Source organism: Colossoma macropomum, unplaced genomic scaffold (assembly GCF_904425465.1).
Source record: "Colossoma macropomum unplaced genomic scaffold, Colossoma_macropomum, whole genome shotgun sequence".
NCBI lineage: Eukaryota > Metazoa > Chordata > Actinopteri > Characiformes > Serrasalmidae > Colossoma > Colossoma macropomum.
Window position 1 is genome coordinate 1249384 of NW_023494787.1, and position 25814 is coordinate 1275197.

A 25814-nucleotide genomic window follows, 5' to 3' on the forward strand; every position below is an offset into this window, starting at 1 on the left:
AAACTAATGATAGATGGTTGCTATAGCTTCCCTGGTGATTGCTATGCTGTTGCTAGGTGTTTGTTTTGTGTCCTGGATGGTTGCTAAGCTGTTGCTAAGCATTTGCTACTAGGCAGTTGCTATGATTTGCTAGTTGGTTCATAAAGTGTTGCTATGCAGTTGCTATGGTACTCCAGGTGGTTGCTAAGGTGTTGCTTGATGGTTGCTATAGTGTACCAGTCTTCTGCAATACTTTTGCCATTTTGTTGCTAAAGCATCTCACATGGTTTCTAAGCCTTAGCTAGGCTGCTGCTATGATATCCAGGGTAGTTGCTAAAGTGTTGCTAGATGGTTATTTCAGTATCTCAGATGGTTGCTAAGGTAGCAGTTGTTGTGGTTGCTAATGTGTTGCTAGCTCATTGCCTTGGTGTTCCAGGTGGGTGCTAATGTAGTGCTAGGCGGTTGCCATTGGTCCCAGGTAGTTGCTTTGTGGTTGCTTAGGTTTGTGTGTGTTTTTGTGTGTCTGTGTTTGTCTGATGTGGGCAGAGTGTATGTTATGTTAATTGCATGTTGTGTGTAGAGTTTGTGTTGTGTGGAGTGTGTGGAGAGTGTGTTGTGTGTGTAAGGTTGGTTGGAGTGTGTGTTGTGTGTGATTGATGCTAAGAACTGCTTAGAATTGTAATTCACACAAATACTACAATAGTAAGAGAGGCAAACTAGACTTACCAGTAAATTAGTCAGTGGCCCACTAAGGAATTTGTATCTGTCTAGTAGAGAATATATAAATATAGACACACAAAGCTGCTGTCCTCATTACAGCCTATACAGATACAGCACCTTCACTGTACTTAGTATCTTCACTCAGATGCATGGAGTTTATGATGGTGTAAGCACAACCAGATTACACTGACTAATCTGTTTTAGACATTTTAGGCTACTTCATGGAAATTCATGGATTATTCTACTAATGTTACATATTTATCTTTGGAAGGACATGTAGAGCTGGAGAAATATAGATACTTTTACTTTATAATTACTCTCACAGTTTACATACTCATCATTTGTAGTAACACTCTTGTCATTTTTGTCATCTACACAGACAAACATCTCCATGAGCCGATGTACATATTCATCGCTGCTTTACTTTTAAATTCTCTCTTTGGAACGGTGGCTCTTTATCCTAAACTGCTGAGTGATTTACTGTCTGAGAGACAGGTTACTTATTACCACGCCTGTATGTTGCAAGCCTTCTTCATTTACGCACATGCTGTGTCAGAGTTCACACTGTTATCAGCTATGGCCTATGACAGATATGTGTCCATATGTAAACCTTTACAATATGCAACTCTTGTAAAAATGTCCACTGTTAGAAAAATGTTATTTTTCTGTTGGTTTGTTGCTTATTGTGAAGTTGGAATACCAATAATACTAACATACCGTCTTCAGCTGTGTAAATTCAAATTAAACAGAATATACTGTAATAATTATGCAGTTGTTAAATTAAGTTGTGAAGACAGGTCTGTTAACTATTTTTACGGATATTCTGGTTTAATCGTCGCTGTTTTTCCACCATTGATTTTCATAATCTATTCATATTTTAGAATACTTGAAGTTTGTTTAAGGAATTCAAAAGAGTTCAGAAGAAAAGCTCTGCAGACCTGCTTCCCACACCTTTTCATTTTCATCACTTTTACTGTTAATTCATGTTTTGAAGTGATAAACAGCAGATTAGAAGGTGATGTACCTCACATTGTTTCCATGATAATGTCAGTTGAAATTTTGGTTATTCCTCCTCTGATCAATCCTATTATATATGGAATGAAACTACAAGAGATTTCGAATACGATTAAGAAAATGATTAGGAAAAGAAAGGTGCCTGTCTTTGCTTATTGAAAACCTTTTTTCTGTGCATTTTATAATGTCTCTCTGGTTTCCAAAAATGGTTATATTTTTTCCTAGAAATGTTCTCCTGTCTAGTATGTATATATTTTATTGTAGACTATAAATTACTGTACAGATTTTTTTTTTAACTCCAGTAGGACAGTAAAGCAGACACATCAAAAGACATCAGAGCTTTCTGAAAAAAAAAAAAGCCTGGAACCATCAGTTCTGACCATTCATCACCTCCTAACAGTATGCCTTCATCATGAGTAGAAACTTCTCTGTAAAGTTTGATGCCATAGACTTCTCACAGTAATGGTGAATCAGGAAAATTTATGGGTGAAACAGATCAGGTGAAATCATCAGATCCTAGTATTTTCATACTTTATATGTGAAATCAAAGCTATATTTACACTTCAAATTTAATTAACTTTGGTTTACTCAAGTACATACATATAATCCATATTTATGTGATGATGATGCGAGAGTGGATCAGATAAAATATATAAACACTTTGTTTCTACACTTTGTTTGTTTTGGTTCTGGTTCTGAATTTTTATAATTCTGCTGTGATTTATGTCATTTGCATAAACAAGAATCTGCATGAGCCGATGTACATATTAATTGCTGCTTTACTTCACAATGCTCCTGCTGGAACAATTCTTGCTTTTTATCCTAAATTAGTTTGATTTTCTGTCTGAAACACAGGTTCTCACATCAAGCATGTCTGATTCAGTCTTTTTCCGTTTATTCATATGCTACATCAGAGTTTACACTGTTATCAGCTATGGCCTATGACAGATGTGTCCATATGTAATCCATTACAATATGCACCTCTTGTAAAAAATGTCTACCGTCAAAAGCCTCTTGCTTTTTTGTTGGTTAATGCAATTAATCTGTATAAACGGCACATCAGTATTACTAACATATCGCCAGCCGTGTAAATGTAAAACAAATCTGAAACAGAATCAGATTTATTTGCCAAGTATGTTGACATACACAATAAATTTGGTTCCTGCCGTTGGTGTCACTCTAGTATTAAATGCAATATACAATGAACAAATAATTTACAGACAGCATACCATATACAATATATACAGCATACAAACAAGATGCAGACTATATATGGACAAGTAATAAACAGACAATGTTCATATTATTTAAGGCCAATACACAATATACAAGCAAGTGTGTGGTAGCGCAAACAACAGGAATCTACATCATGTATGTGAATGAAATTGTGGTGCACAGTGGTATGGATATGAAGCAGGGTGTAATAACTCTCTGAAGAAAACAGGTGTAGCCTGGCCCAGCAGATAATATTACTGGTCAGCTCTTTATGAATGCAATGACTTGAGGACAGAAGCTTCTCCCATGTCTGGTAGTCTTAGTGCTTAGTGCCTTAGTAGTCCAGGAGGGTGGGCAGGGGAGTACCCATGATTGTTTCAGCTGTTTTCAGTCTTTACTGTTCATTGCAGTCTGTTCCTGTTTCTTGGGGGAGCAGTGTTGGGTTGGAGGTTAGGGAACCAGCCCTGTGACTGGAAGATTGCAGGTTCGATCCCCTGAGCTGACAGGACATGACTGAAGTGCCCTTGAGCAAGGCACCTAACCCCTAACTGCTCCCTGGGTGCTGCAGATAGGGCTGCCCACTGCTCTTGGCAAGTGTGCTCACTGCCCCATGGTGTGTGTGTGTTCACTAGTGTGTATGTGGTGTTTTGCTGCACAGATGGGTTAAATGCGGAGGTCAATTTCCCCATTGTGGGACTAATAAAGGGTAACTTACTTGCTATATAGCTGCTCCAATCCAGACTGTGACAGATGTGTACAGGACAGATTTAATGACTGTGGTGCAGAATTGGCTCAACAGTGCCTGTGGCAACCCAACATCCTCATTTGCCACAGAAAGCACATCCTCTGCTGGTTCTTTTTGAGAATGGAGTTGATGTTTGTCTCCCACTTCAGGTCTTGGGAAATGGTAGTTCTTAGAAACTTGAAGATCTCCATGGCTGACACAAAGTCCACACTCATCTCCAGAGTCTTGAGTGTATTCAGCTCCAAATTATTCTGACTCCACCAGAGCACCACCCATTCAATGTCCTGCTGATATACAAACTCCTCATCATCCTGAATGAGTCTGATGACATAGTGTCATCTGCAAACTTCAAGAGTTAAACGGATGGATCCTTAGAGGTGCAGTCATTGGTATAGAAAGAGAAGAGCAGTGGTGAGACTACACATCCTTGAGGAGCATCAGTGCTGTCTGTCTGTCAGATGTGACTCCCCCAGCCTACCTATTGTTTCCTGCCTGTCAGGATGCTGGTGATCCACTGACCGATGGCCAGGGATAGAGTGAGCTGGGAGAGTTTGGAGGAGAGGATTTCTGGGACAATGATGTTGAACACCGAACAGATGTCCACAAACAGGATACTTGAATCTGTCCCTGGGCAGTCAAAGTTTTGCAGGACATAGTGCAGTTCCATGTTGACTGCATCATCCACTGACCTGTTAGCCCGGTGGGCAAATTCCAGATCCAGAAATCTCTTAGAGAGTTTTTCTTGGTGATACTTTTTTGCGCTTGGACCCAGGTTTTCTGTAAAGCTGCTGTTTTACAATATTTTTTGTGAAATGTGTTATATAAATGAAGTTTTGACATGACTTTGACTTAGTGGAGGCAGGAATGGGAGTACTGGTATTATGGTCTGGGACAAGGTGCTGATCAATAGTGCTACCAATAGCTCCAGAATCAATTATGTCTGTAACAGTATTTGAGTTTACTCCAAATTAAAATGACTGCTATTGCAAAGCAGTATTTGAAAATGGATTTTCACTCTGTGTCTTGGGGGCTGGTACTAGTGTTGTCTGATCTGCTCTTGCAACCTGCATTCGATGATCCAAGCCACCGCAATACAGACCCAAGCCTGCTCTCAATCTTTGTAGCCATTGCTTCGTGGATATTTATGCAGAAGATTGACATCCATTTCTTTTAAAAAAGATCTAAAATTTTTATTTGTGAGCCCAGAGAAGTTGACAGCGCTTCCTGACACAGTTAATATAAGTGAAGTTTCAACTGGTATTTCTGGAAGTAATTAAATATTGTAGAGCTTGACAAAGGTTTGCCAAAGTAGTCCTAAGCCTGTGTGGCTCTATCACTTATAGATAAACGAAGGATCCTGATGTAATGCGGTCTGAGGGATCAAAGAGCACAGTTATTCAGCTTAGGCTTGTGCACTTGCTCTTTACACACTGAAATTTCTCCAGAATCTTTTAACTGTTATGCACCATAAAGGGTGAAAAATCCAAATCCTTTCATAGTTTTTTTGAATAAAAAATTTTAAAAACATTTAAATAATGTTGTCACGCATTTGTTGGCAAACTGGTGAACAAGATGGCCCATCTTTGTTTCTAAAGGACTGGGCCTTTCCTGGATGCTGTATCCAATCATGATTACAAACATCTATTGACATCTCCTGTTACAAATCACATTATTTAATTATTTTACCTCATTACTAGCCCTAAATTGTCCCTCTCTCAACTTTTTTTGGAATGTGTTGCAGGTCTGAATGGCAGGTATGGATGTATATTGACAATTAAAAATAGGTTAACCAGACAAAACATGACATGTCTTGTAATCATACAATCTGCAATGAAATACAAATCAAATAAATTTTAGAAGAAAATCACTGCTTTATTTTTTATTTGTATTTTCTATATCCAAACTTTTTTTTCTGATTTCAGGTTGTATATATGAGAAAACTGGGCCTGTTGTATCCCAAAATGTTACCTGACCAGCGAAGTATATTCCTGTCCAGTTCGCTGTTATTTTGTTTGGAAAAAAATGCATTTTATGACAAAATAAAAAATTGATGAAATTTCTGCTTTATTAAATCATGTTTCTTCACATGTCAAAATAAATTTAACAACAGCATAGATATCACTTTTTAAATGGAGAGGAATAAATGGCAAAAATAATATACTACTTTTTCCTCAATACTAAAGGGTTAAAGCTGAAGCAATACTGTTCAAAAGTAAAAACATTCACTACATAATTACCTTATTAATCACAGTGTCTTTGAATAATAGAATAGAAACATTTACCTTTTTTGTTTTACATAATTCTATACGTTTATTCCAGTGCTATCATGTTTAAGAGTGTTATCCAACTTGACTTTCATTTAAAGATATAAATGAGTGAACTTAAGGCCACAATGTTTGAACTGTGAACATAGGTAAATACAAATAAAAAAAAAAATCACATAAAGAAAAATGTCAACTAGACTTAAGGAAAATAAATTTAATTCACAAACATTCATGAAAAAAGACTTTTGGCAAAGAAAAAATGACTAGTGAGAAAAAAGGCAGGAAAGCTTTCATAATAAACACAATTAAAAAAGGTTACAGTTTCAATCTAAAAAATGTTTTCTCTTTCCAAATGATTTTCTTTATTCTATTTGATATCTCCTGCAGTTTCAATCCATATATGACAGGACTGAGTAAAGGAGAAACAACCAAAATTTCAACTGACATTATCAAGGCAAATATTTGAGGTACGTTTCCTTCTAATCTGCTGTTAATCACTTCAAAACATCCGGCAACAGATGAACTGGTTACAATGATAAGGTGTGGGAAGCAGGTCTGTAGAGCTTTTCCTCTGAAATCTTTTGAATTCTTTAAACAGATATCAAGTATTCTAACATATGAGTAGATTATGAAGATCACTGGTGGAAATACAACAATACTTAAAATAAACAGTCCATATAAATTCATAACAGTTATGTCTCCACAACTTAATTTAGCAATTGAGTAATTATTACAGTATATTCTGTTTAATTTAAATTTACACAGCTGTCGGTATGTTAATATTATTGAAATACCAATTTCACAGGAAGGCACAAACCAACAGAAAAATATGAGCTTTTTCACAGTGGACATTTTTACAAGAGTTGGGTATTGTAATGGTTTACATATGGACACATATCTGTCATAGGCCATAGCTGATAACAGTGTGACATCAGAAGCTCCATATGTATAAATCCAAAAGGCCTGAAACAGACAGGCTCCATGAGAGATAACTTGTGTTTCAGACAGAAAATCACTCAGTAATTTAGGATATAAGGCAGCTGTTCCAAAGAGTGAATTGCAAAGTAAAGCAGCAATGAAAATGTACATCGGCTCATGGAGAGGTTTGTTTGTGTAAATGACAGAAATGACAACAGAATTACAACCAATGATCAATATGTAAACTATGAGAGTAATTAGAAAGTAAAAGTATCTATATTTCTCCAGCTCTACATGCCCTTCCAAAGACAAATATGTAAAATTGGTAGAATAATCCATGAATGTCCACAAACTAGACCAAAATGTCTAAAACAGGTTAGTCAGTGTAATCTGGTTCTGCTCACACTCATGTTATGTCTTCAGTCAGGCATTATAAACTCTATGCATGAGAATGAAGATACTAAGTACAGTGAAGGTGCTGTATCTGTACAGGCTGTAATGAGGACAACAGCTTTGTGTGTGTATATTTATATATTCTCTACTGGACAGATACAAATTCCTTAGTGGTTCTCTGACTAATTTACTGATTATTGAGTCTTGCCTGCCTCTCTTACTGCTGTAACAGTTGCATGACCTACATGTCTTGACGTCTTGAAGTACAAACTCCTTTTTAGAGAAGGACATTTTGTAAAATGTAATAAATAGAATGTGATTTGTTACTTATTTTGAAGCTTTAATTAACTTACAATAGTACAAAGAAAAGAAAAAGGAACAAATGTTTATTAAAATGAACAAATTCTGAATTTGATGCCTGCAAAACACCCAAAAACTTGGGATAAAGGCAAAATATAGCATTGCATGAGAAACTGTTATGTTAATGTGTTACATATAGCCACATGGGTCTGGGAGTACCTTGGGAAACTATTGTCACAAAGGGAATACTTTGAGAAACCGCCGCTGGATCAAGAAATGCAACTTGAAACTCTATTACACAAAAAGAAAGCCATGCATTAATTCTACGAAAAAGTAGTTCTCTAAGCCCAAAGTCAAGTCACATGGTCTGAGACACAGTAGAAATGTGTGCTGTGGTCAGATGAGTCCCAATTTCAGCTTGTTTTTGGGAATAACTGATGTTGAGTTCTCCATGCCAAAGATGAAAAGGACCATCCACACTTTTATCCGTGAAAGGTGCAAAAGCCATGTCCTGGTATGGGGTGCATCAGTGCCCATGGCATAGGTGACCTGTATATGTGTGAAGGTACCACTGACCCAGAGGTGTATTTTGGGATTTTAGAGAAATATATGCTGCCTTCAAGATGACATGCTACAACAGCGTGGCTTCGTATATACTGAGTGGGCATGCTTGAGTTTGCAGTCCAGATCTGTCTCCTATTGAAAATATATGGCGCCTCATGAAGAGGAGAATCAGACAACGATGGACTGTTGAGCAACTAAAATCTTTTATCAAGCAAGAATGGGCAAAAATTTCACCTGCAAAACTGCAACATTTAGTATCCTCAATTCCCAAAGTATTGAAAAGTGTAATTAAAAGGAAAGGTGATGTAACACAGAGATAAATATGCTTCTGTCTCAATTTTTTGAGTGTGTTGCAGGCATTCTAAATTTGTTTATAGTCAAAAACTAGAATTAAGTTAGTGAAAATGTTCAAAATCTTTTCTTTATATTTGTCAGAGAATTCAAGAGAATTAACAAATGACAGATTCTTGTATTTACTGCATTTTACAAAATATCACAAATTTTCTGTGAATGGGTTTGTAAATGGATTTATTTTGAAAGGAATTGTAACTATGGAATTCCATCAAGCAAGGAGTCTACCTACGGAAGTAAAATGGGAGTCTACCTTCTTTGGGAATCAAGGGGAAAATCTCCCTGCAGGAGTCCATCAAGGAGGGAGCTTACCTGTCTGTGCCCATCAAATTTACCAACCGTATTTACACTCTGTCTGTTCAACATGTACTTACTTCTACTCCTCATTACAGGCCTCCTGTCATTCAGCCACCTAATCAGCCTGCCCTGAAGATCTGTGAGAAGTGCATCGACTCTTCAGGAGACAAAAAGTGAGGAAAGCACCAGGGCCAGATGGTGTATCACCCTCCTGTCTGAGGGTTGGCGCTGATCAGCCCGCGCCAGTGTTTACAGCACTCTTTAATAAATCACCAGAGGTGTGTGTCGTACTTTCCTGCTTCAAATGCTCCACCATAATACTAGTTCCCAATAAAGCAACCGTCACAAGATTGAATGACTACAGACCCGTTGCTTTGACCTCTGTAATCATGAAATCCTTTAAAAGACTGGTGCTGTCCCATCTGAAGAACATCACAGATCCTCTGCTAGACCCCCTGCAGTTTGCATACCGAGCAAACAGGTCGGTGGACGACGCAGTGAACATGGGACTCCATCTTATTCTCCAACAGCTTGAACACCCAGGAACTTTTGCAAGAATTCTGTTCTTGGATTTCAGCTCAGCCTTTAATACAATCATCCCAGGACAGCTACACAACAAACTACTCCAACTCAGTGTGCCAACCCCCACCTGCCAGTGGATCACCAACTTCCTCAATGGCAGAGAGCAGCAGGAGAAGTTGGGAAAGTTCACTTCAAAAACCCAGAACAGTACAGGTGCTCTACAGCGTTGTGTACTCTCCCCATTGCTCTTCTCACTGTAAACAAATGACTGTACTTCCACGGACCCATCTTGAAGAATGCAGATGACACTACAGTCATTGGTCTCATTGGAGATGGTGACGAGTCTGCTTACAGACGGGTGGTTGATCAGGTGGTCCTTTGGAGCAGCCACAACAACTTGGTGCTGAAAACAGTGGAGATGACAGTGGACTCCAACCCTGCCAGCACTCACCATCCTGGACAGAACTGTGGTCTGTGGTGGAAGTAGAGTCTTGCAAGTTCCCAGGCACAACAATCACCAGGGACCTGAAGTGGGACAGCAACATCAGCTCCATCATCAAGGGAGCCCAGCAGAGGATGTACTTCCTGCGTCAGCTGAGGAAGTTCAACCTGCCCCAGGAGCTGATGGTGCAGTTCTACACAGCCACCATAGAGTCTGTCATCACCACGTCCATCACAGTGTGGGGCAGCTCAGCCACCAAGCATGACCTCTACAGACTGCAGCGCATCATCAGGTCTGCAGGGAGGACAATTGGGGTTAAGTTGCCCACATTGCTGGAACTGCATGCCTCCAGAACCAGGAAGCATGCAGAAGATCTCTGCTGACCCATCACACCCCGGACACCACCTGTTCCAACAATTCATGTTACAAGTGTGTAAGGAATTAACGGAATGGCTGGGGGTCAATGTCAGTCTGACATCCAGGTACCATCCCACATCCAGTGGCCAGGTGGAGAGACTGAACCAGGAACTTGACCGGTACCATCTGTTCATATTGTGGGGACCAGCAGGGGAACTAAAGTAGGTCTGCTGGATTACGCCTTCCTGGTCATCAATACAGCACTGCAATGCTGCAGGCTTGTCAACAGTGGTGGTTCAGAGTGTAGGTGATATAGGGTGACTAACATATCCAAAAACAACAATTAGTAATTAGCTTCTGGATACGGTGTGAAATATCTGATATCAAATGCAATCAGTTTTGGACTTTCAGGATACAATATCATTGCATATACTATACTAACACAGACAGACTTCCATTTGGCCCAACTGTATCTCAAACTAAGAGAACGTGATGAACAATTTGGTTTTGGTTTTGCATCTCAGGAACGGCTTAACATACCACTTAAATTAATTCCACAACAATCAGAAGCACTTAAAGTCATGTAAGTCAGTAACTGGTACTGCTCCCTTTTCACAGAAACAACGTCAAGTGGACATACATCCTATAACTCTACCAGTTTCTGACATCTACTGAAAGAAATTTTGCCCACTCCTCCATGCACAATTCTTTTATTTTGACTTTAGCTATGAGCTTTACTTCTCCCACCCAGGACCAAAGCAGCAGTCGAATTCTGATGAAAGTTATCAGCGTCTGTTACTGACTGTTGCACTGTTCCTCAGCATGATGCCCAGCCTAGCCAGACAGAGAAGGCCTGGCTTAAAACCACTTTAGTAAATATTAGATATGACACTTGTGTATTCTACCACATGCTTCAAAACTTCAAAAACTCCAATCTGCATTTATGTAGTCTTCAGAAATGCAGATCTTATGGTCTTGGTTTGTCAGATGCCCTCATATATGTACCTCGCAAATCACCAAGTCTTTGCTCTGGTAATATAAGAATCAGAGAGTGACTGAGTGTTTGGTGAGCTCAGGAGGAACGGTGAGGACCTGACTGCCAAGGACATCGACAAGGAGCTGAGAGAAGAAGGAGGATGTCTGCTGCCCCTTGATCGACTTTGGTAGGCCCAGAAACCAGATGTTGTGGAGCCTTCTGCATCTTTTGCCTAGCAAGTTTAGCTTTTAGCAAAGTGTTGTTTTCCTCCAACATGGAGCAAGTTGTGTCTAGCTGTCGCTGGGTGACATCCAATGTGTTAGATTCACAAGATCTGATGTGCTGTCCTTGTTCAGTCACTGTGGGCTAAATATTCATCCAGTTTGGACACCAGGGAAACAAAAATCTTTACAGAGGCTTTAAAGTCAGCTGCAAGTGCAGATCTGTGTTCGTTCAGTAGCTGGCAAACAACATTGTTATGCCAGGAGCAGGAGATGGTGTTCCATCGTTGTCTATCTCGGTCTGATTTACCTTCACTTTGCACACAGAAAATTTTGTTAAACAGTTGTTAGAAGTGAGCAAGAACCCAGTTTATTTTATTGTAGATTGTCCTTGGCCTTCAACAGAGATTGTTATTTGCAAAGTCATGAATAAGGTTAGAAGTTACTTCAATAAAAAAAAATGCTGTCAGGTGAAAAATTATTGAGAATATATAAAAATAGTTTTTTAAAAGTAGGGCTGAAGTTAGAGATCTGTATCAGCCGTTCTGCTCATGCAAATCTCAGTTTCACATCACAAACACACTCAAACCCCCTGAGACTGTGTGAGTTTGGGGGGATTTCCATCACTGCTAACGAGGTTATTATTAGGTTAACAAGTGGAAAAGGCAGCATTATTTGCTGTGGAGTGACATTCTCCAAACACAAGTGATAAGATCATAATAGCTTCACAAATTATAATAAACAGCCCAAGACAGCTTCATGTGGTTCGATCACCACCTCTGTCTCTACCTCTGCAATAAAGGAAGCTCTCATGAAAACACTAATAAACAAGAACATCCACGAGTTTGGCTGGTGGAGCCTTTAAGAGAATGTGGAACATATGTTCTTTCCAGCACTCTGAAACATGATTTTGCTTTTGTCTTCTAAGAATCTTAGTACTTCTGCTAACACTTCCTAAGTGACAACAATCAGGGCAGCCCTACTTCAGAATCTTTTTAATCCTTACGAAGTTTCATCTTACAGGGTCAAATTTCTGTCCAACAGCAGGTCTCTGTGTAGCTATCTAGCAGCCAAACCTCTGGGCAGTGCTTCCAAGAATAGTCAGGTTTAGTGGACTGCACCTGCTTTCAGACCCTCCATGAAAGTTGAGAGTAAAAACTAAATAAACGTCTGGTCCATTGTTCCATCGTTCTGCTGGGATCGTTCTGCAGAATGGTGGGTCAATATTCAAAGCTAAGCTCCTGGCTGGCACAGTGTGTTCTGTTACGGCAGCAGATGCTGGACTTCCTGTTATGATCTGCTCCAAGATAGACCCAGTGTAAAATCTGGCGACAAATGTGAAAACCAAAGAGCCCTCTAAAGAGTCAGTGCTGTAATAACTCAAGGCAGTTGTTATACATGCTCTTATAAATTATCACAACACTTCTTCAGTTAGATGCAGTACTATCTGAGAGTTTCCTTGCACTTTCAGATCTTGCCTCACCTTTCACAGTTCCATGTCTTAATGACATTTCCAACAGTGGAAAGGGTGAGCTGGAAGAGCTCTGATATCTTTTTACAGCAATCCCCTGTTTTGTAGGCATTGATTAGCTTCATTTTTAGATTTACACTTACATGCCAAAAGTCATTGGATAGCAGTATGTGAACTGATTGTGAAGTGGCATTACCTCAGGGGACAGCGTGGGAACGCCCACACTTGTTTAATTTGAGAGATGTTATCTTGTGTATGAGGTTGAACACTGGCCAGCGTGCTCATGGCAAGGGGATGTGAATTATCATCCAAACGAGGCACAATAGTGGGTGCCAGATGGATGGGAAATTCCATTTCCAAAGTTGTCAAGTCAAGTCAAAGTTTATTTATATGGCGCTTTTTACAACAGGTGCTGTCACAAAGCAGCTTTACAGAAAAATCCGGGTCTGAGCCCCCATGAGCGTCGCCAATGGCGACAGTGGCAAGGAAAAACTCCCTAAGAGCAAAAGGAAGAAACCTTGAGAGAAACCAAGACTCAAAAGGGGAACCCATCCTCCTCTGGACCACACCGGATAGCAAACAATGTTAGAATAAAATATTAGAATACAAAACGGGGAAAAACAGGTGGAGCAACGGTTAATTAGCTAGAGTTTATGCAGCAGCAGCAGGAGGGTCAGTTCATGCAGGTGAGGTGCAGATCAGCCAACAGAGATGGAGCTCTGGTGACTCTAGCTGCTCTGGTGGCTCACATGTGGCGACTCAGGCAGACTTTGCTCAGGGTCTCAGATAAAGGGAGGGAGAGAGAGAGAGAGAGAGAGAGAGAGAGAGAGAGAGAGAGAGAGAGAGAGAAAGAGAGAGAGAGAGAGAGAGAGAGAGAGAGAGAAATTGATTAACAGGACAGGTCAGTTTATGTAGAGATATTAGCTGATATTAACTGATCAGCAAAATGCTTGTGCAAACAAAAGTTTTGAGTCTAGTTTTGAATGTTGAGAGTGTGTCTGAGTCCTGAACAGAGGTCGGGAGATGATTCCACAATTTTGGGGCTACGTAGGAAAAAGCTCGACCCCCTGCTGTGGTTTTTCTAATTCTAGGAACCGTCAGCAGGCCATTATTTTGTGAGTGGAGCGTACGTTTGGGTTCATATGACTGGAATAATTCACTAAGATACTGCGGGGCCATTTAACAATTTATACATTAAGAGAAGGTTCTTATACTCTACATGAAATTTAATGGGTAGCCAGTGTAATGACGACAGGATTGGGGATATATGGTCAAACTTTTTGGTCCTTATTAAAGTGTTGGAGCATCCAGCTAAAATGGTGTTACAGTAGTCCAGCCTGGAGGTTATAAATGCATGCACAAGTTTTTCTGCATTGTTTAGGGCTAGAATATTAAGTAGTTTAGTGATGTTATGCAAGTGAAAGAATGCGGTTCTTACAGTGTTGCAAACGTATCAAAAGAGAGACTGGAATCGAAGATGATGTCTACATTTTTTACAGTAGTGTTTGCAATGACCGTATAGCCATCTAAATTTAGTTGACTAGTTGTGCAGGCATTTAACATTCCTTGATTCACAGTGTTATTATAGAAGGCATGACCACCCACAGTGGACAGCGCAGTGGCCGCCCACAGGTGCTAAATGATCGTGACCGGCAGCGACTGGCTAGAATTGTCTGGGTGAACAGACAAGCAACTCTCGCAGAAATCACATCCACGTTTAATGCAGAGGCCCCACACGCATATCCCACAGGTCAGTGCAGTGTTCTTTAGCTACCATGGGAAATGGGAGCAGAAGACCCACCAGAGTGCCACCACAAAACTGGGCACATCACCTTGCCTGGGCTCGTGAGTTTGAGAACTGGAGGACTGGCAACATGTAGCATGATCTGATGAGTCACAGTACCCATTGTTTCAGGCTGATGGTAGGGCTCAACAAGACACTGTGCAGGCTGGTGGTGGTTCCATACTGGTGTGGGGTGTGTTCGTCTCATGGCATGGGTTGGGTCCACTGGTCCGCCTGAACAAGTCATTGACCGTTTCACTGATGACCATTTGCCTTCATAGACTTCATGTACTCCCACAATTATGGGATATTCCAGCAGGATAATGCACCATACCATCAGGCCCAAGTTGACCAGAATTGGTTTTAAGAGCATTTTGGAGAGTTCTGACGAATGGTCTGCACATTTACCCCAATCAAGCATCTACGGGATGTGGTGGAGTGGTCCATTCGCACCAGAGATCCTGCACCTACAAATACCACAGTGCTGTGGGTGGCTATCCAGATGGCATGGCTCAACATCTATCCAGACATCTTCTGTCCACTTGTGGAATCATCGAGTTGATGAACTTTGCTGGGCTAGAAGAGGTCCTACACGATACTAGTTCCTGTCCCATGACTTTTGGCATATCAGTGTAAATATCAAGTAACTGTATATTAACATTCTTTGAAAAGAGTCGTGTTTAAATATATAGTTTGTAGCAGGGGGTGTGTACACTTCTTTTCACAAAACAAAATCGTGAAAATATGTAATTTGGCTGGGGTAACAATTTTTACACAGAGATGTATTTAAACACACACGTGCGCACAAAAACAAAGTTATCAAAATACTATAAAGTGTTTAAATGAAAGCAAGAGCAACTTTACAACAATTTCGAGACAAAAATTAAGAATTCAGATTAAGATTTCCTCAAGGTTCCATGTTGGGTCCTGTTTTATTTTCTATACAGACGCTTCCTTTCATAAACATAATATTTCTAACTATTGTTATGCATTTAAGAGTTTTTCCATTGAAGAGTTCATTTGTAAAATTTGTAAAACTCAACTATTGCTTTCCTTCCCACCTTCTGACATCCAGGTTTCCAGTCGCATCTCAGCATGTCTGATTTCTTTAAGAATTTTAAATTGTGAAAGGCAAAAAAAGTGTCTTCAGTTAAATGAGAAGAGGTAGATGTTACCATAATTTCGTGCTGATTATAGTAAATGCATAGCTAATAAATTCTGTTAAGTATTTGTCTCTATACCTTAGATATTTTTCATGTTTAACATTGTCTTTTAAAAGAAAAAGCATGAATAACTGAAAATAATTTAGTCACGAGTGAGAGTTTAAATAAGACATTAGCTGATTTAACTGAACATTCAAATAAAAACAACTAAAAGCAAAGCTGTAATTAAAAAATAATAATGAAAACGTGATAATAAATAATAGTTCAATAACAATAACACTGTGTGGTTCAGTAGCTGCAGCTGCAGCATTGCAGTTTCTCTGCGTCTGACTGAGGGAGGTTTTTGTACGACTCTTTTTCACTGTGTGAACACTGGACCACTGTAACCACCCATACAGTAATAATCTCCTGCATCTTCAGGCCGGACTCCACTGATGGTCATCGTAAAGGTGTATCCAGAATTTGTTCCACTGAATCGCTCTGGAACTCCAGAACCTCTATAACTTGATGTGTAAATCAGCAGTTTAGGAGCTGCTCCAGGTTTCAACTGGTACCAACTTATCTGATAACCAATCCCACCACTCGCAACACAGCTGAAGGTGACGGACTGTCCTGCTTCAACAGAACTTCTCTCAGGAGTCTGGACCTCTTGGTGGGACACTGAAGGAACGAGAACAAACACAAACTAAGAGAATGAATAAAACCTCCAAAACTGTAGGAGAACACTGTCAGTGTGGAAAGTGCAGGTTACCAGACTCAGCACTTCACCAGACTGTAGAAATAAATAAAGTCTGACCTTGAGGAAAGAAGCCCAGTGTGGTCAGCAGGAGGATCAGAGTGGTCATCATTGTGCTGTGAGGGGCTCTGAAAGGACTGAAGTCTCCAGTGATGAACTCACCGCTCTTAAAGAGTGTGGAGCTGTGAGCATGCAAAACCTCTCTTCTACTGACTGACCTTACTGTCCTTCCTCTGCTCTCACCCAGAGACTCCTTCATATCCACACACATTTAGTCCATTATAGAAACCTACAGATTTTACTGACCTTTAAAATGGATCAAACCTGTTTTCTCAAAAGTGCTGCAGCACAAAGATCACCAAAATAAGCACTGCAGGACTTTAAGGTTTTTGTACAGACACTGGTGGATTTTCGGTGGAGGAACTAAACTCTCTGTTGGACGTGAGTCATTTTTTTATTCACTTCATAATATATAAATATAGATAAAAATATTCAAATTTGAAAAGGTAATTTAGCTTTCTTTACTAAAATACAATTTACTATAATATTGTATGTTTACATCATTCTTTCAGTTTATCAACTTTAATTCATTTTAATTAGAATGCTGAAATGCAGATATATTGAATGCCAGAGTATTGTTATATTACTCATCACTCACTATTACTCATTTTGCAGTTTTTACACTGTAAAACAGGGCAGTAGTTGTTTAAGATTTAAACTTTGCTTTGCACAGTTTTCCAACTTTATTCAATGTATTTTGGTATTTTTAAACATCGATAAACTCTTTGTTGCCTCATTAACTCATTTTTTAGGTTGAATTCAGAAAAATGTTTATTACAGTGTAGTTATTTAGTACAGTCTGTAATTATTGTACTCATTACTGTAATGATATTTTTTTTTTCACTCTATTCTTTATAAACACAATGTCTGTTAAACTGAAGTTAAAGAGAGATAGACTGATTCAATTATTATTAAATTATTAGAATATTATTAATCCCCTCAGTTATTGTAAATAGGGAAATTAGTTTTAATGAGCTGGAGCTTCTCTAACAGAACTGTTCTGTTTATGAACATAAAGTCTGTTAAAGGAAGTGAAAGTTCTTCAGAACGATTAACAGAACCGACTATGACCATTTCAGAGAACAGAAACTTCTGCATTTTTCCACAACAGTTACACTGATATTAATGTTCAGTGAGCAGATAAACTGCACTCTTTATTTAAGACAATTAAAACCTAAAATGGACAAAATTAAAACATTCAGAACTAAAAACTATTTGGAGCTCAGTGTTGAAATTCTGCAGGACAGCATGAATTAAAGCTTTTACTCCAAACTTTTCATGGAAACCAATGATGTGACTTGCTGCACGGGGATATTCTGTTATTCACCTCTCTCTCCCTGTCTCTGACTCTTTCTGGTGTGTCCAGGTGTCACTCAGTCCTCCCTCTCTCTGCTGCCCCCCTCCAGTGAGGAGCTCCAGCAGGGGAAGGCTACACTGCTGTGTTTGGTCAGTAAGGGCTTTCCCTCAGACTGGATGCTGAGCTGGAAGGTGGACGGTAGCAGGTGGAGCTCAGGTGTGGTGGTCAGCCCCGGCGTGCTGCAGCAGGGAAATGGCCTGTACAGCTGGAGCAGCACGCTGACCCTCACTGCGGACCAGTGGAGGAAGACGAGGGCAGTAAGCTGTGAGGTCAGTCACGGCTCCAGCACAGCAGTGAAGAAGAGTCTGAACACACAGCAGTGTATCGAGAACTAACACACACACACACACACACACACACACACACACTCTCTCTCCATCAGTCTGCAGTGTGTACGAGTGTTTCTGCTGACATCAGCTCCTACATCATCTTACAGCTCCACCTCAGATCTTCTCATCCTCAACTTCACTTCCATTCACTGCTTTAATCACATCTGCAAAATAAAACCTTTTACAAACTTCACTGTTTCAGTTTCATCTGGAATTATTTACACAATGTACAAAGGACTGTCCACAAGGGGGCGTTAACCAGGCACACTGACCCAGATTAAGAAGTAAATTGACTTTTGTGATCAAGAATTTTTTTTATTGTTTCACAAAACAATAAATAATGGGGGACAGGGAGCAACAGACAGCAGAAACAAAAACAAAGAGCAAAAGTGATCACAGGTACAATCATCATCGGACAAAATTAAATAAAGGAGGAAGTGTCCGTGTTCAATGCATACATGGAGGAAATCCAAAATACGTAACACAAAACTTTGCCATGTTTCAACAGTCATAGTGTTGTTTATCAAGTAGCGATGATGTGAAGATGATGAAGGAAAACTCCGTCGACACTGTCTTGCCAGTATAAGATGTTTATTACAAAGTAAAACAGTATCATATCAAGCACTATGAAGTACCTGAGAGAGGATCCGTGCCAATTCTAAGTGTCCCCTCCAGAATAGAATAGCCAACTGCTTATATATGGTTCTTGTTGTTGAAACAGAAGGCAGAACATATGGTCCTTTTTAAAATGATCTCATCTATTTGGAACTAAGAGAAGAAGGGAGAAAGTGAGAGACCTACTCCCTATGGGGCCTTTGGACCAGGGGGCCCCTTAATTTAAACATTCCAATCCCCTGCAAAATGGAGCACACAGGGAACTCCTAGATACTACAACATCAACTTATACTAAAAGTTAAGAGTGCTGTTGCCTTCTTTTATAAAGTTACTCTTTTTAAATACACCTCAAAAGGCTTAGCATGGTTAAGTTGTACAGGAGTACATTCACGTTTGCTATATTAAGTAAATTAACAGCCCAAAATGATTCCAAGTGAAGTTCAGGTGTGATCCAGTTTTGTAGGATTGTCTTTTTACCATCAGTAAATCCAGAAAACAGTAGTTTACTCTGTATAACCTGGAATTAAATTAACTCGAGATATATAATGTACACAGGACTGTCCAGAAGGGGGGATCAAATGGGTACCCTGACTCAGAGTCAGAAGTAAGTTACCTCTTAAGATATATAATGTATGCAGAGCTGTCCACAAGGGTGTGTCAACCAGGTACACTGAACCAGACTCAGAATTAAGTTAACTCTTAAAATATTTAACATATTTAACATATAACACCCTACTGTTCCTGTCTTATGATTTGAAGTTAAGATGGAACCTAATCTTGTTACGGGACGGCAGGGAAGCGGACTTAAGTGGAGAGAGGAAAACCCCTGAGAAAGTGTCTTAAATGAATATATTTAGGTGATGGATTGTGAATTGGGTGACGCTGAAAGCAGCTCAAAGGCTGAGATAAAGTGAAATAAAAGATAATCACAAAAAACAAAAGACACTTCCTCTGTAATTATGAGAGGAAGATCAGCTTTATGTTTCACCTGTTTGCTCTTTGTGGAGCAAACACTTTGCATGGCTTGGAGCCGTTTTTTCTTTAAGCCTTGTTTTTGGCTTTTAAGTAGTTTGGGGCACTTTATTCGTTTTTTTTATGCCGTCTTTCTCTTCTGTCTATTGTTTTGGGGCAAATTCTCTTTTTTCTTTTAATTTTTTTTCCCAGTCCTCTTTTCTTTTCTTTTTCCTTTCCTTTTTGTCTAAATACCCACCTGGGCTAAGCACCGTACCGGTCACCCCTCTACAAAGGTGTGACAAAGGGCTGCTGTTTGCCATGGCCTTAAGTAGAGGAGTCCACAGGTGTGCCAGGTTGGGCCTAATCAGCCAGAGGGCTTCTGGGAATTGGAGTTCCCTGAACTTGTGGCGCCTCGCCGCTGTCGCCATCTGCTAGCGGCTGGTGGAAAATGCTTGGACCTTGCAACTCTTGCAGGGCCAGATGTGATCTCGTAATGATAATCATACTCAGTTTTGAAATTTCTAAACCGATCACATTAAGTATGTCAGTTTTATAGCACATTATACTTTATATTCAGAAGATACCACTGGTGAAAAAAGTTAACAGTAGGTTACCAGCAACTGTATGTGGCCTCTGCTGTTCACAGTTACAATAATACAGCCAGAATAAATGTAATATAGAAGAATTAGCAGATTTGTTTGGGAAAAGATGAGCTACTGGAATTGAATTCTAACTAAACAGATTAGAGGAATTTGGGGGTGAAGGGGATGAGCATGTCTTGTCCTGCAAGGCTAGATGAAGCCTAGAAAACAGGCCCATGATGCTAAAGAAGCATTCACTCATGCACATGGTGATACACAGGGAGGCCAGATGAGGCTCTGATCATGGCAAGAAGCCCTTAGATAATTGACAGTATCTGTGGACCAGGACTTAAGGATGTAAAGGATGTAAAGGGTGCCACTGTAGAAAAATGAATGTGGTTGATGTGGCCCAACAGAAAATGAGTTCAAGAGGGAGACATTTGAGCTTAGCCTGCAGTAGACAGGCCTAAAAAGATGTGGTGTCAAGAAGGATGGTGTCAGGTGTTTAGGGGGAGATGTAGCATCCAAAGTGGTGGAACATCCAGGGGAAAAGAGGGACAAAGTGCGACAGGAGGTTGGAGGTGAAGAGGAGCCATTTATGATAATGATGCAAATGATGTGTTCAAGGGTAGAGATAAAAGATTAGTTTGCAAGGGTAGATGACAGTCCGATAAAGAAACAAAGCACTGTTTGAACATGGTAAGTGTTTATGGAAACGATGAAGAAATCCAGTGAAGTAGAGGGGTCACTCACCTGCTGGACTAGGGGCTAATTAGAGGACTGAGAAAGAAGGGGCTATGAAGGCATAAAGACTCAGAGTGAGTTGACTCGAAGGGCTAATTGCCTCATGAGAATTCAACCATAAATAGACAACAAGAGAGCACACTCTGGAACCAAAAGGACCCTGCACTTATAAGGCTTGGGTAATCCAGTGAGAGTGATCTAGCAGCTCCAATCAGACAGGGAGTGATGCAACCAGCTGAAGCAAAATAAGTGTAGTGCACAGAGGTTCAAGTTAATGTTTGTATGGCGTTGGCAAGAGGAATGACTGGAGGGTGGTAGTGTATGGGGGAAAGGGGTGATGGTGATGGAGCCAACAGTAGAGTGGAGAGTCCACATCTTGGGGGATCTGCAGGTACAAGCCAGAAGGGATTGAAGGATACATGAAGAGTTGGGTATTGGCAGGTAGAACAATCAGGAGGCAGTGGAGAGGGTGAAGACGGGTGAAGACCGAGTTTATAGTGAGATAATCTGACTCGGTAGGCATCTGAGGAACCACATGACCTGGAATAGGATTGAAAGATGATGTGGAGATGGACTGGGATTAAGACAGACAAGTAGAATGAAGGGAAGTTGAAGACAAAGAAGGAGAAAGTCAGAAGAGACAAAAAGAGGGACATGAGAAGAAAATTGTCCACAATAAAATACAATACGAATCTGTATCTGCATTCAAATTAGTAAATTACCACAACTGCAATTTTACTGAATGCCTTTATCCTGACATGGGTTGTTTTGACGACAGTTAAGCTGAATATAGCACATTCTTTTTAACCAGTAACTCATCCAACTAGATCAAGCTAGGAACTTGCAGAAGATTAGAGCATGTAGCCGATAATCTGACATGTCAATTCACTGGACAAATAGAAGTGTGAGGGCATGGAAGACTGCTTTTCCCACTTAATCAAAGTGATGAACTGGTAGAAAAGGGTAAAGACGTGAGAATCTGGAGATGGATCTGATTGAGGCAGCACCAGTCAGAGTAGCAGAGCAGTGAGAACAACCCACAGTGTGGATGTCAGGGGGACTGATTCAGCAGAAGGTGCACGCAGAAGGTTGAGGAGAGTTCTGAGTGATGATGTCGAGTTCTACAGCGAGAGGAGAACGAAGAAGAGCTGAGTGGAACGTAACATGGGCAGCACTGGTACCTCGTAGCTGGAGCAAAAACTTTGTCATAGGAAACTAAAGACTGCGGTGAATATTTTTAGAATGTTAGACAGGAAATGTAAGGTGCTTCAGGCACAGTTCTCTTCTCAACTCGATTTTGTTTCAGGGGATTTGATGGAACAACCCTGAACATAAATAAAAGAGTTTCCATTTGAATAAAGTTTCGGTAAATAAAAGTCAAACTCATTTCAGATGGACAATTACTAAAAAAAATTCTTAAAATCATTTACAAGAAATTTACTGTACGATTGAAGTTGCAGAAGCTCCACAGTGCTGCTCTGACCTTCATCAGCCGTTCTGCTCATGCAAATCTGAGTTTCACATCACAAACACACCAAAACCCCCTGAGACTGAGACAGCTGTGAGAGTTTGGGGGGATTTCCATCACTGCAAATGAGATGATCATCAGGTTATTGACCACTGAAGAAGGCATCATTATTGATCCTGGAGTGACATCCCACACGTTCTTCAGACACAATATCATTGTTGTAGCTTTACAATCAAACCATTGAAATAGACACCAGGGTTCTACCACAGTAATACTGTAAGATTTGGTTTTCTCTCCACACTTCCTAGTTCTGGAGGTGTGCAGATAAAGCAGAATGAGTAATGCCAGTGTTCTTTATGCAAACCTGATGATGCATTTTGTTTTGTGGATGTCAGAGCAGAAGGATGCTGTGATAAACAGACTATAATGGCTGTGTAGAACTGATCCAGCAGCTCTTGATGCAGGGTGAATGTCTTCAGCTGCTGGAAACCCAGCAGAGCTCATCCACTGCTGAGCTTTCTTTGTGATGGAGTGGATGTTTCACATCAAGTCCCTGGTGCCTGTTGTTTCCTGGAATTTGAAGAACTACTGCCCTCACAGTCTTGTTGAGGATGGTGGGGGCTGTCAGGGATGATGGGCTTCACCTGAAATCCACAGTCCTCTCCTCTGTTGTGAGCATTCTCAGCTCAAAGTTCTTGTAACTGCTCCAGAGGACCAACCAACAACTCATCTGTAAGCAGACTCATCACTATCTCTGATGAGTTCAATGACTGCTGTCATTAGTACACTGTGAAGAGCAGTGGGGAGAGTAGACATCCTTGAGGAGCCAATATTGATTGTTTGAGTGATTGATAAGAATTTTCCCAGCCTCACCTGCTGCTTTCCACCTGTGAGGAAGCTGCTGCTCCACTAGCAGGTGGAGGCAGGTTCAAAGAGTTTGAGGGCAATTCAAGCAAATTAGTACTTAACACTGAGCTAGAGTCTAATAACAGGATTCTTGCATATGTCCTTGGCTAGCTGAGGTGTTGAAGTATAGGTGGAGTCCCATGTGCTCTGCTTTAGGTATTATGACACCTAAAAACATAGCAAACTCCATGTTGGACCCCCTACAGTTTGAATATCAGGCCAACAGGTCTGGCCTCATATGCAATCTGCAGGGGGTCCAGCAGTGGGTTTGTGCTGTTTTCCAGGTGTCCTAAAACCAATCTCTCTAAGTATTTTAAGTACTATTGGTTTTATTATTGGAAAAAGAGATTATTGAGGAGCATTTGAAGCAGGAATGTCCTTCACAGAGCTTCAATAATCTGATACAGATCTGTATGAAGACTCTGAAAAGTTGGTCTGTACAAACCTTCAAACAAATGATAATGAACGTCTAAACATAGATTCATGTGGTACCATCAACATCTTCAACAAGTGCAATAAAGGCAGCTTGTACTGTGCAAAATACACACAAATGCAAAGAGACAGTGCATTTTAACAGTTTCCCAAAGCAGTGAAGATGTTTTCTACATATTTATATCCAGGCCAGTGTCAAACAACAGTTTGTCATATCCCTCTCAAACTTCTGTTATGATCTGTATTCAGCTTCAAGATTACCAAACTCAGCAAGAATTCCTCAGTTCTAGAATCTGTAATCATGTTTTTCACACACAATAAACTCTGTTAGTCACAATCAATAGTATATCAGATCAGTTTTGTGTAGATTTCTGAGTTTTTAACATTAAAACCATTGAATCTTTCCTCTGTATGATGCCTGCTTAATTTTCCCTGTAAACCTGTTTACTGGTATCCTAACTGAACTATGAGGTGCAGCCCAGAGGAGGATGGGTTCTCTTTTAGAGTCTTGGTACCTCTCAGTGTTTTGTTCTTATGCTCCCAGTGAGTTTCTCCTGCTACTGTCACCCTTGGCTTACACTTTAGCTCAGTTGACAAGACTTCTTAAGTGGGGAGAACCATCAGGGTGGCCCTTCATAGGAAAACAAAGACATGAGAATAAAACAAAACTTTTAACATTTCAAAACTTTCAATACCAGCAATGTTCAGAACTACTTCATTCATAAAAATAATTTTAACTGAACTGAGCAGTTTATGTTGGAGTTTAGTTTTTTTTTTTTTATTTGGTTTTAAGGTATTCAAATATTCTCTTTAAGATTTCAGTGGCATAGTTAGATGGCCTTAAACTGAACACGTTCAATTTCTATTTTAAGAGTTTAGAAGAATTCAGTGAAGTTACATATTTTAGCAGAATCAAACAACATAAGACCATCTGTCAGCCTACGGTTTATGTAAAATATTCCATTATATATATTCCATATATAATATTTCAAATGTTATTTAATGCTGAATCAACTTCCAGAAAATGATTAAACCAGTAATGACCAGGGTTGAGTTACCTGAAAGCTTCTTGGCACAGAGATGATTCTTATATGGTGGAGCGAGCATCACACTAAAATAAACACATTGTTAATTACTGGCATTGTGGACCTTTTCACTGTTGAACTTACCTCTGATTCTGTTCACGGAACTGCTTCAGATTGAACTGCCTCATACCTAAAGATACAGTTATATATAGCAGTTATATTATTCACGGAAAGTTGAGAATGATTAATTTTTAAAATCTATTTTTGATGTCTTTAAGGATGTGAGAGTGAGAATGGCAAAACACTTTCTCCACTTAAATGAGAATAAAGCAGATGTTATCATATTAGGTTCATCTAATTATGTTAGACACACAGCTAACTAACATTTATTTTTTTCTTTTTACTTAATTGTCAATAGGCTTTAAAAAAACTGTGGTCAGCATTCAATGTTTTCCGATTTGCTTTATAAAAAAACTTCAAAATTAGAATATTAGTGGTTGGTATAGTGTAGTGGATAACAATTCTGTCCTCCATGCTGTAGACTGGAGTTTGATCCCTCACCTGGACAAATGCTTTACCAATGAGAGTCTTTAGGTAAGACTCCTAACACCACCTTCACCTACCTGTGTAAAATGATCAATTTCTAAGTTGCTCAGGATAAGAGTGTCTGCTAAATTAAATACACACTTTGAAGCAAAAATATGTAAGATTTTAACCACAATAAGTGGTTATTGATAATATAAAGAAGTTTAAATTAGACATGGACGTTTCCTTTATCTGAAGAAAAACAAAAAGAAACTAAAAACAAAGATACAATTCAAAAATAACAATAACACTGTGTGGTTCAGTAGCTGCAGCTGCAGCGGTGCAGTTTCTCTGCGGCTGACTGAGGGAGGTTTTTGTGCGACTCTT

The 25814-nt window shown here is 39.8% G+C and overlaps 2 gene segments (V, D, J or C); one reads left to right on the forward strand and one right to left on the reverse strand.

Annotated features, from left to right (window-relative positions):
• Positions 1-16053: 16053 nt before the first annotated feature.
• Positions 16054-16812, reverse strand: LOC118804827. The segment is given in 2 exon segments: positions 16054-16355; positions 16492-16812. Coding segments are annotated over 2 exon segments (513 nt in total).
• LOC118804990 lies at positions 16806-18254 on the forward strand (the record flags this gene model as incomplete). The annotated part of the segment is given in 2 exon segments: positions 16806-16872; positions 17858-18254. Coding segments are annotated over 2 exon segments (393 nt in total), but the record flags the coding sequence as incomplete, so codon positions are not given.
• Between the last annotated feature and the right edge of the window lie 7560 nt (positions 18255-25814).